Raw genomic sequence first — 12141 nt, forward strand, 5'->3', positions numbered from 1 at the left:
AAGTTTTGCTAGATAATGGTACTATTGAGATCTACAGAAATAGGGATGAAAATGAAGTTAACATGATAGGATGTTATCCGCATGAGCTTTTAGTCTCAGATATCAACTCGGAAATGCCTAAAGTTAACGTCATCGTTCCTCATTTCAACATGCCTGAGCGCATAGAAGTTACTTACAACAAGCCGAAGGTTCCTATTGCTCCTTTGATCATTTGTCTACCTGGACCTGTTCCTTATGACTCTGACAAGGCAGTTCCATACAACTACAATGCAACAATGATAAAGAATGGACAAGAAGTTCCTTTACCAACTCTCTCATCTGTCGTAAACATCGCTGATGTGAGTCGAGTAACAAGAAGTGGACGTGTGTATACTCCACTACCTTCAAAGCAACCTGTTGCTCCTGCAACCGGGCAAAATCCTGTCAATACACCAGTAGGAAATCCTGTGGAAACTCCTGTCAGTAATACAAACACTGATGTTGGTCAGTCCAGTGGAACCAATGTCAATCCAGATTTTGACGAAATTTTGAAGCTTATATAAAGAAGTGAATACAAGGTTGTGGATCAGCTTATGCAGACTCCTTCGAAGATCTCGATACTTTCATTGCTTTTAAACTCAGAAGCCCACAGGGAAGCCCTGATGAGAGTATTAGATCAAGCTTTTGTAGATCATGATGTGACTGTTGATCACTTTGATGGGATAATAGCCAACATAACAGCTTGCAACAATTTAAGCTTCTGTGATGAAGAACTCCCCGAGGAGGGTAAAAATCACAATCTTGCTTTGCACATTTCTATGAACTGTCAGTCAGACTCTTTGTCCAATGTGTTGGTAGACACCGGATCTTCCTTGAATGTTATGCCAAAGACGACTCTTGCTCGCTTGTCTTACCAAGGAATGCCTATGAAGTTCAGTGGTGTAGTTGTCAAAGCATTTGATGGATCGCGAAAATCTGTTATTGGCGAAGTCAACCTTCCCATGACAATTGGTCCACATACATTTCAAATCACCTTCCAGGTCATGGACATTCAAGCTGCTTATAGCTGTCTGTTAGGACGACCATGGATCCATGAAGCAGGGGCAGTAACTTCTACGCTCCATCAAAAGTTAAAATTTGTAACAGATGGAAAATTGGTAACAATAAGTGGAGAACAAGCCTTGATGGTGAGTCATTTGTCCAATTTCTCTTTCATTAGTGCCGATGATGTGGAAGGAACTCAGTTCCAAGGTCTCTCTTTAGAAGACGAATCTTCCAAAAAGAAAGCATCAATCTCTTCTTACAAAGAGGCAGTAAAAGTAGTGAAAGATGGAACTACCACTGGCTGGGGGCAAGTTGTGATCCCTACCAAGAATGAAACCAGAGCAGGTCTCGGATGTTCACCAACATTCTCAAACTGCACCAAGAAGGATGAAACCCTTCGTCCGATCAAGGAAACATTCATTAGTGGAGGATTCCTTAACCCGATTCCTCAAGAGGTTAATGTCCTTATCGAAGAATGTATCGAAGAAGGTCTACCTGATCCTGAAGAAGAATGGAAATGTTATCTCAATGACTCGGGATATATATCTCAGGAAGAACCATATCCTCCGTCAGAGAAATCCAAAGGCAAAGAAACTGAGCCTGTTCCTGCAGAGATCTGGGACACCTTGGGACAACCAAGTGGAAAATTTGATTATATGGTGAAATATACTGCACCTGAAAGTTCAAAGATTGCGATTGAAGACATCCAACCAACTGGATGGGGAGATCCCTTTGAATATAACAGTCAACCAGAAGAGGCTTATCAGCCCTGTCAATTTTCTCAGCAGCCTGAAATTACTGAAGATTTCGAATTCAACGCATCTACCAAGATTGATAATCCTGAAGATGGTTATTATCACATAAATGCCATTTTTGAAGATGAAGGGGAAGATGGTCCCGCAACTGACTCGGAAAGTGTCGCTGACAATGAGTCTCTTCATCCTGAAGACTGGGAAATACATCCTGAAAATTCTGAAGATTGCGACTCATCTTATGCTCTTCAAGAAGTAGAAGAAGACCGTTTCAACTCTACAAAGAACAAGGTTGACAAACCAGGACCTTCAAATCCTGCTCGACCTGCGGTTAATGTCATTGCTGAAGATAATTCTGAGGAGAATTTTCCTGAATACATAATACACAGAGGAGTTCGTTGCTACTGGAAGGCTGTCGACGTTCCGAATGTTGTTCGCCGCTCAAAGTAATCACCTCGCTGTTATTTTGACCTCCTGCCTTGCCCAAAGCAGAGAGATGTTTTATAGGGCTTTGCTTTTAAATGTTCTGCCCAAATAACTTTGTGTATAGGGCTTTGTTTTAAAGGTTTCCCTCTTTGTCCTGCCCAAGACAAATGAGTTTGTGTTTAGGGCTTTGTTTCAAAAATGAATCATAAATAAAGTGTCATTTTGAATTTCCTACATTATATGTTTTATTTTTTTGCTTTTTCTGGAAATGGTAATCCTAAAAAACCAAAATAAAAAATAAAAAACCAAAATAAAAAAAAACTTTTTCAAAAAAAATCTGCATACACTCCTGCATTCATAAATTTTCTGAAATAAATATAAATCACATGTGCAGATTTACTATTGATAAACCCATTGAATGCAATAACCCTATGCCCTCTCCCAACTTTGAGTTTCCTGTGTTCGAAGCCGAAGAAGAGTAAGAAGAGGAGATCCCGGACGAGATCTCTCGATTACTTAAGCACGAGGAAAGAGCCATTCTGCCTCACAAAGAGCCTTTAGAAAAGATCAACTTGGGTTCTGAAGAAGACAAAAAAGAAGTGACCATTGGATCGCTGCTTGATACTGATATCAAGAGTAAATTGACAGACCTTCTCAAAGAATATGTTGACGTGTTTGCCTGGTCCTACCAAGACATGCCTGGGTTGGATACCAATATTGTTCAGCATTACTTGCCATTGAAGCCAGAATGTCCGCCAGTTAAGCAGAAATTGCGAAGGACTCACCCTGATATGGCTAACAAGATCAAAGTGGAGGTTCAAAAGCAACTCGACGCAGGTTTTCTAGTCACCTCCGAGTATCCTCAATGGTTGGCCAACATAGTGCCAGTTCCGAAGAAAGATGGCAAAGTCAGAATGTGTGTTGACTACCGTGACTTGAACAAGGCCAGTCCAAAAGATGATTTTCCATTACCACACATTGACATGTTGGTTGATAACACTGCTAAGTTCAACGTCTTTTCCTTCATGGACGGGTTCTCCGGTTATAATCAGATCAAGATGGCTCCTGAAGATATGGAGAAGACATCTTTCATTACCCCATGGGGTACATTTTGCTACAAAGTAATGCCGTTTGGATTAAAGAATGCAGGCGCAACTTACCAAAGGGCGATGACTACTCTCTTTCATGACATGATGCATAAAGAAATTGAAGTTTATGTGGACGACATGATAGCCAAGTCCAGCACAGAAGAAGAACATATTGAATACCTTTTGAAGTTGTTTCAACGACTAAGGAAATATCAGCTTCGCTTGAATCCTAACAAATGTACTTTTGGGGTTAGATCTGGAAAACTCTTGGGTTTCATTGTCAGCCAAAGAGGTATTGAAGTAGATCCCGACAAAGTCAGAGCTATTCAAGAGATGCCTGCACCAAAAACTGAAAAGCAAGTAAGAGGATTTCTCGGACGATTGAACTACATCTCCATATTCATCTCTCAAATGACTGCTACTTGTGGGCCAATTTTCAAGCTTCTCCGCAAAGATCAAGGGGTTGTATGGACTGAAGATTGCCAGAAAGCGTTTGACAGTATCAAAGAGTACCTGTTAGAACCACCAATATTGATTCCTCCAGTTGAAGGAAGACCACTAATCATGTATCTTACTGTGTTGGAAGAATCCATGGGTTGTATGCTTGGACAACAAGATGAAACCGGTAAGAAGGAGCATGCCATCTATTACCTGAGTAAGAAATTCACAGACTGTGAGTCTCGTTACTCCATGCTCGAAAAAACATGTTGTGCTTTGGCCTGGGCTTCAAAACGTCTCCGCCAGTACATGATCAACAATACTACTTGGTTAATCTCCAAAATGGATCCGATCAAGTATGTCTTTGAAAAGCCTGCCTTAACAGGAAGGATTGCCCGATGGCAAATGCTGTTATCCGAATATGACATTGAATACCGTGCTCAAAAAGCGGTCAAAGGAAGCATTCTCGCCGATCACTTGGCACATCAACCAATTAATGAATATCAATCTCTCAAGTTTGACTTTCCTGATGAAGATGTCTTGTACTTAAAGATGAAAGATTGTGACGAGCCGTTACCTGAAGAAGGTCCTGAGCCTGGATCAAGATGGGGCTTAATTTTCGATGGAGCAGTAAACGCTTTTGGCAATGGAATTGGGGCAATCATCATCACTCCCAAGGGTACTCATATCCCGTTCTCTGCCAGATTGCTATTTGATTGCACCAACAACATCGCAGAATATGAAGCTTGTATCATGGGTCTCGAAGAAGCCATTGACTTAAGGATCAAGATCCTAGACATATATGGAGATTCAGCCCTTGTGATCAACCAAATCAAAGACAAGTGGGAAACTTACCACCCTGGCTTGATTCCTTACAGAGATTATGCAAGACGTCTGTTGACTTTCTTCAACAAGGTTGAATTGCATCATATACCTCGAGATCAGAATCGAATGGCAGACGCCTTAGCTACTCTATCTTCCATGTTCAAAGTCAATCATTGGAATGATATGCCTACAGTCAGAATCACGCGCCTTGAAAGGCCCGCCTATGTGTTTGCAACTGAAGTGGTCATCGATGATAAACCGTGGTTCCACGACATCAAACGCTTCCTTCAAACTCAAGAGTACCCGCTTGGGGCATCAAACAAAGATAAGAAAACTCTAAGGAGACTTGCTGGCAGTTTCTTCCTGAACGGAGATGTGCTATACAAAAGAAACTTCGACATGGTTTTGCTCAGATGCGTGGACAGACACGAAGCAGACATGTTAATGCATGAAGTGCATGAAGGGTCCTTTGGAACTCATTCAAATGGGCATGCAATGTCCAAAAAGATCTTAAGAGCAGGATACTATTGGTTGACAATGGAATCAGACTGTTACAAACACGTGAAGAGATGTCACAAGTGCCAGATCTATGCAGATAAGATCCATGTGCCACCGACTCTACTCAACGTTCTCTCATCTCCGTGGCCTTTCTCCATGTGGGGTATCGACATGATTGGAATGATCGAACCAAAAGCTTCAAACGGTCATCGTTTCATCTTGGTAGCCATTGATTACTTCACCAAATGGGTCGAAGCAGCATCTTACGCCAATGTTACAAGACAAGTGGTTGTGAGGTTTATCAAGAATAACATCATTTGCCGATATGGCATTCCCAGCAAGATCATTACTGACAATGGTTCAAACTTGAATAACAAGATGATGAAAGAATTGTGTGAGGAATTCAAGATTGAGCATCATAACTCTTCTCCTTACAGACCAAAAATGAATGGCGCCGTCGAAGCCGCTAACAAGAACATTAAGAAGATCGTCCAGAAAATGGTCGTCACTTACAAAGACTGGCATGAAATGCTGCCATTTGCTTTACATGGGTACCGTACTTCAGTGCGTACTTCAACAGGGGCAACTCCCTTTTCTCTAGTATACGGCATGGAAGCTGTGCTCCCCGTAGAAGTTGAAATACCATCAATGAGAGTCCTCATGGAAACTAAGTTATCAGAGGCTGAATGGTGTCAAAGCAGATACGATCAGTTGAACTTAATCGAAGAAAAACGTATGACTGCTCTATGCCATGGACAGTTATACCAAGCAAGGATGAAACAAGCCTTCAACAAAAAGGTTCGACCTCGTGAATTTCGTGAAGGTGACCTCGTGCTTAAGAAGATATTGTCTTTTCAACCAGATTCTAGGGGCAAATGGTCTCCTAATTACGAAGGCCCGTATGTTGTCAAAAGAACATTTTCTGGCGGCGCCATGACTCTTGCAACCATGGATGGTGATGAACTCCCACATCCTGTGAATGCTGATGCAGTCAAGAAATACTTTGTCTAAAAAATACAAAAGAACAGCTCGGTAAGTCGAAAACCCGCAAAGGGCGACTTAGGCAAAAATGAGTGTCTCGGTGGACTGAAAACCTGAAAGGGCAGTCCAGGCAAAAATTAGAGACAATAAACAGAAAAAATTCATCCTGGTAGATTGAAAACCTGAAAGGGCAATCTAGGCAAAAATTAGGGATTTATGACAAAGTAACTGCATCAGTCTGTACTTCGTCACTTGAAGAGTCTGTACTTCATCAAAGGATCTTCAAACAAATCATTGCCAATCTGAAGCAACAAGCACAGTTGGAACTCAAAGTTGTTAAGGGAATAGTGGTTATTGATTTCAATGTAGCCTTTTCCGCATAAATTACCATTTCCAACTTTTGTAAATACTCTATGGAATCACGCCTTTAGCTGATTACCATCCTATTAAATAAATTTGAGCCTTGTGCCCATTTGTTTGCAATCTTTAATTTCTTTCAGCTTGCAAAATGACGCTTTAATTGTGTTATTCACTTTTGAAACAAAAAAAAAAAGAAAAAATAAGTTTTAAATGAATTTACTTCACTTTTCTTTTTCAAAATAAAAGCGAAATTTTCCTTTGAGTTGTGAACAACGGAAGGAACATCAGCAGTCGTCTCCACAGGATGAACAAAAGGATTCTCCCTGAAAAATTGTTGAGACAACGGTATTCTTGTCCCAGAAAAGAATTCTTGAAGCAATTATCCCTCGAGGTAAAGAAGCTCTTCTATCCCCAGTGAAGAAGCTCTTCTATTCCCAGTGAAGAGGATTTTTTGTCCCCAGTGACGAAGATTTTCCATCTCCAGTGAAAAGGTTCTTCCATCTCAATAAGGAAAGATGCTCATCTTCCCCAGAGAAGTTTAAAGCACGCAACACCATTCATCACCTGTGTTATCTACACCGTGTTGAAGAACATTTGCCAAGTATCTGGTTGTATTGCGACGTCGGTCCGTCTCCAGTATATACTCCTCTGTCTGTCAGTTTTGTTAACATGCATGCGACATTCATGACATTCATCATTCATACATATTTGCATCATTTATGCATTCTTGCATTTTTCAATGTTTGCTTCGAAATCATTCATTCAGGATATATTTATCCTCAAAAAGAAAAAAAGAAAGAAAAAGAAAAAAAAAGAAAAAAAAAAGAAAAAAGAAGAAAAGAGAAGAAAAAAGAAAAAAAAGAAACAAATATGGGCGTGTCATCTCTCCAAGTAGGTTGTCACCCATAAGCAGAAAGAACATCTTCTTTCTTCAGTTCCCCACTGAGATCATTCCTCGTGGAAGAAGGTTGCTTTAGTTTCTCCTTTCAAAACAAAGGAGGAAATCCCCAGTTGAGTTCATTCCTCATGGGTACAAAGTCGTGTTTGACTATCTCTTTCCAATTCATTCTTGGTTAGAACCTTGTCTTTACCAGAGATTCAAAATACCAATTCCTCAAATAGAGTCGTGAAAAAACAGACCATAAACAATAGCCTTATCATCTGAGCAGTTTATGTTTCTTTCAAAAAAATTCCTCTCAAGGAAATCAATCATGAAGATCATTTGACGATCAGGGCCTTATTACTGTTCACAAGGCTGAATAACCAGTAATTTCCCTAGCAAAGTCTCCAGGATCATTTTATCACTCGGCTGATAATTGATCAAGTCTTCAAAACCACTATCACAAGGCTGGTAGTCGGTAACCTTTTGTTCTGGTTATATTATTAAACATGTCTATCACAAGGCTGATAGTCGATAATATTAACCAAACCTTTGAAACTCTTTTTACCTTGTCAAGTCTATCACCATGCTGATAGTCGGTAATATAGTTTCATACCTTTCACCTTCGCATTATTAAACAAGTCTATCCCCATGCTGATAGTCGATAATGTCGATAGGTAAGCTTTTCTTACAAAGCTATCATTCCCCGGTGAAGCATACACTTGCTTTCCTGAAAAACGGATTCTCTTCCTAAAATGGATTGAGGCATCCTTCCCGATCTCTTTTCCCCAGCGGAGTCAGTTCCTGATATTCCCTCGGTAAAGATATCCTTGCATCATTCGCAATTTTGGTATCTTAGGTCCAAAATTCGCGTCTTCTGATATTTAAGTCTCTTCCACCCTATCAAAACAAAGATTTTCAATCTTCATGTCTCAGGTTGAAGAAACTTAAATAGGGGCATCTGTCATACCCCAATTTTTGACCTAAGATACCACCTCATATCATTGCATATGCATCATTTGCATCTCTAACAAATTGCATAGCTTGTGTTTGTTACTTGTGCTCAGCAGGGTTTAATCAAGAGATCACTCATCAGTGCAAGAAACAATCAATTAGGGTTTTGTTCTCCCTTCATCTCAAATGAATCATCTTCATCAACAATCAACATTTGGTCCTCAGAGATTCATTTCAACAAGCTCAACAGCTCTGAATCAACCAGATTAGGGTTTTGACTGAAGATAGCATACTCCTGACTTTTGCTCAGAATTTGACCTAATAGCTTGGGACATGATATCAAGACTTCAAGTGCATCATTGTGACCTAATCCATTGACTCATAACATCTCCTACACAAAGATTGATCAGACAAATTCTCAGCTCAGGGTTTTGAACTATCAGGGACTAAAATCAGGGATCACATTTGGGAAACCCTAAAAATCCCCAGGAAGTCAATCAAAGGTTTCAATCATCCTTAAATAATCCCTATGACATTATCCAATGGAAATTGTATCTCAATTCAAGATCCATAGTCATCAATTTGTGTTCATTTGAAGTGTGCCATTTTCAATTTGTGCGATTCAAGAGATTAGTTTGGAATTTGTTCAAAGAATTGGCATGTGGATTTGTCATTGATGAAAGAAAGTGTTTCATATGGATTGCTTGGAATTTAGAACAAATTCAAAATTATCCATAAGAATTTCTTCAAGGTTTACAAACAAAGAGAAGACATTATCCATTTTGAGTTCATTTTGAAAGAATTGCTTCAAGTATGGTTCTAAGACCATGAATTCAAGAATTTCAAGTTCAATATTATTTCAAAGATCCATGATGGCAAGAACATGTTTCAAGGCCTAAAATTCAAAGGATTTCCTATCATTTTCTATTCAAAAGGAATTCAAATTTCATTCAAGATCATTCAAGAATATTCAAACTTCATGTTGGAATAACAATTTCATTCAAGTTCTAATAAGAAATTCAAGCATTTACAAATGATGTTTTTTTTACATGGAACAAATGAATTACAAAGGAACTTTATCTAAAGTTCAAGAATTACAAAATTCCATTCATTTTAAAGAATACAAGTTTCATACAATTCTAAGGTGAAATGAATTGGAATTACAAGAAAAAAACTTCAAAGACATTCTTGAATTCACTCTTGAAATCTTCAAAGTCTCCATTCTTCAAATTGAATTTCTTCATGCTTTCATCAAGAATGCTCATGTCACATGGAAAAAAGAAACAAGAAGGGTGAGATTAGCAAAAAGTTCAACAAAATATTCAAAAGCCCAAAATGATTCAAGACAAAAAAAAGAGGGATCAAAGAGAGATTTTTCTTCCACTTGCATGATTCATATCATAAGAAATATCTTTGGATAATGACATAAGGAATATATTCTTATTCTTGCAATCATGAAGAATATTCTTATTCTTATTCTCATTCTTGAGATGACCATAACCTCCCAATCAAGTTTCTTAATTCCTTACAAATCCCTAAACTTTGCCTATAAATAGGAAGTTCTCCCTTTGCAACAAATCACACCAAAGCTACTATACTACTAGCTTTCTCACTTCTCTCTTTTCATAATTTTCAAAGTTCCATAGTTTGAAAAAGGGTGAAGAAATAGTTCATACCTTGGTGGAAGGTTTCCACTTGAAGATCATCTTCAAGTCTCCTTAATATCCAAAGTTCCCACGAATCCAAAGAGGTGTTGAGGCATCACCTTCATCAAAGAGCCTACAACAATTCAAAAATAAAAAAAGTTGTTAGTAACAACAATTCAAAGTTGTTTCAAACAATAATTCAAAGCTTGTTCTTCATTAAATCAAATTCACATAAAAAAAAAACAATTTGCAACGAATTTGAGGTTGTAACGGTAACCATTCAATCCAAAAAAATTCAACAACAAGCCACGGTTCTGTACAACACCGACACAAAAAATTGGCAATAGTTCAGAAACACAGAATTGCTCAGCAACAACAATAACTAAACAAAATTCAGCAGCTGTAACAACAAGTTCATCATCAAAACAATTAAGAAGCGGTTCAGGTTCACACCAACTTTCAACACAAATTCAAAGCAGTAGCAGCGACATGTTCAAAGGTTCAAAACGCAGCAATCACAGTCAATTCCAGAAGCTCAGAAAAACAACATACCTTAGCAATTAAAACCGGCGAAATCCTCCTCGCCGCAGGTAACTCAATTTCTCGCCCGCTATCAATTTTTCTGTTAATTGTTACTGCAAGTTTGTTGTTCTTGTGCTTCACTGAAAATAAAATACAGAGAATATAAAAACCTTTGTTGCTGTATCATAAACAAAAGTGAGAAAACGAATTTGATGAGTTACAAACCCAGCAACATGAAGATAAACAGAAATCAGTAGGAATCATACCTCTATTTTGTCAAAAACAATTAAGTCTTGATGGGCTTTGTAGAAACGAAAAAGAGTTGTTGTCATTGATACTGTTCACGGCGAGAGAGGGACGGAGGTTGCCACCGTTGATTGTTCACCGTGAGAAGAGTGAACTATGAGCTTCCTTGTTGTTGGTCGGAGAAGAATCACGAGAGGGAGAGAGAACCGCAAGGATGAGAGTGATCCTGAGAAAGAGAATTGTGAGTTGAATGAGAAATCGAAGGAGGAGACGGGATTTGTTCTTCTGTTCGGTGAGAGAGCTGTGCCGTTGTTGTTTCGTGGAAGAGAGAAACCGAAAGAGAGATTCGTGTTGTTGTTGCTATTTCTTTTTCTTCAGAAGCGTGAGAATGAGAGTGAGGAGCGCTGCCTCCACTCTTTTGTTTTTCTTAGGGTTTTCAAACCCACCCCTTCACAATGTTGGTAAAGGGCGGATCCGGGTCACACTGACCCGACCCGGTCCGGCCCAGTTTTTTTATTTTATTTCAACTCTCTGCAATTGGGTTCTCACCCCCCAACCTGATTTTAGTACCTCCTAGCCCAATTACTTAGTTCTTCTTACTAACTTTTTCTTTTAATTTTCTTTATAAGATTGTTTGCATAAAAAAGGAATTAGTATTTTTATTTTTTTCTTTTCTAATCCTTATTAAAAATGACAAAAAAATATGTTTTAATATTTTCATGTGTTTATAAATGTTTTTTAATTCTTATTAAAAATGCCAAAAAAAATATTAGATGCATACATAGTTTTATGTTTTCTAATTATTTCTTCCTTCCATGAAAAATCACAAAAAAATATCTTTATTAGATTAATTTCTTTTGAATTTAATATTTTCATATTATTTTGTGTAGTTAATCATGTAAATTTTATTTGATTACTGTTACACATATCATTTGAATTCTCTAACTTCATCTGAGACTTCGAGATTATTTCTCTGTTGTTCTCTGTTTTGTCTGTTTGTTTGGTCTTCCATTTGCTGTAGAATTCCATAAACAATTACTGGATGATCATGGAATGCTGAAAGCTGTGAGCTTATTCGAAATTCTTTTCTGCTGGTGTGGATGCTTAACATTTGTTGAAATCCTAATTTATTCCAAGCATATCACTTGAGGATCACGGTAACACCTCAAACTCAGAAATTCAATTTATCATTCTTCGAGGTAAGCCTAAAACTCCATAACTATGCAAAAGAATTACCTGCCTGTTTTCATTAATTCAACTTCATTTTCAATCAACTGTTTTCACAACAGTAATCAATTCACTTTCAAATCATCCATTGTTTTTCAAAACAGTGGGGCCTCTCGAATATTAGAGAGTATAAGACCCACTCCTTTTTCCTTTTATACAGTTTTTCTTTGTACAGAAAACTTTTTCAAAACAAAAACTTTCAAACAGTTTTTCAAACAACGCGTCTGTAAATAAAACAATCAACCATGTTTTATAAAATATACCATGGGCCTCCA

The 12141-nt window shown here is 38.2% G+C and overlaps 1 protein-coding gene and 1 long non-coding RNA gene across 2 annotated transcripts; one reads left to right on the top strand and one right to left on the bottom strand.

Annotated features, from left to right (window-relative positions):
* The first annotated feature begins 3433 nt into the window (after nt 1–3433).
* LOC131659269 (uncharacterized) lies at nt 3434–8963 on the top strand. The gene is made up of 2 exons (XM_058928479.1): nt 3434–4984; nt 8853–8963. The coding sequence occupies exons 1-2, from the start codon at nt 3623–3625 to the stop codon at nt 8961–8963; spliced, it is 1473 nt and encodes a 490-aa protein (XP_058784462.1). The 5' UTR covers nt 3434–3622.
* Nucleotides 8964–9559: 596 nt separating this feature from the next.
* LOC131656849 (uncharacterized) lies at nt 9560–11040 on the bottom strand. Its single transcript, XR_009300334.1, has 3 exons — nt 10660–11040; nt 10424–10533; nt 9560–10004 (listed from the first exon to the last, which is right to left on the bottom strand). It is a non-coding gene; the product is annotated as an uncharacterized LOC131656849 (long non-coding RNA).
* Between the last annotated feature and the right edge of the window lie 1101 nt (nt 11041–12141).

The sequence above is a fragment of the Vicia villosa genome, linkage group LG3 (genome assembly GCF_029867415.1).
Source record: "Vicia villosa cultivar HV-30 ecotype Madison, WI linkage group LG3, Vvil1.0, whole genome shotgun sequence".
NCBI lineage: Eukaryota > Viridiplantae > Streptophyta > Magnoliopsida > Fabales > Fabaceae > Vicia > Vicia villosa.

What these genes read in the sequence shown, in the direction of transcription:
- LOC131659269 (XM_058928479.1), top strand. Translation starts at nt 3,623, where the DNA reads ATGCCTGCACCAAAAACTGAAAAGCAAGTAAGAGGATTTCTCGGACGA. An exon ending in GATGCGTGGACAGACACGAA is followed by an intron (nt 4,985 to 8,852) that starts GCAGACATGTTA and finishes GTGCGATTCAAG; the next exon opens with AGATTAGTTTGGAATTTGTT.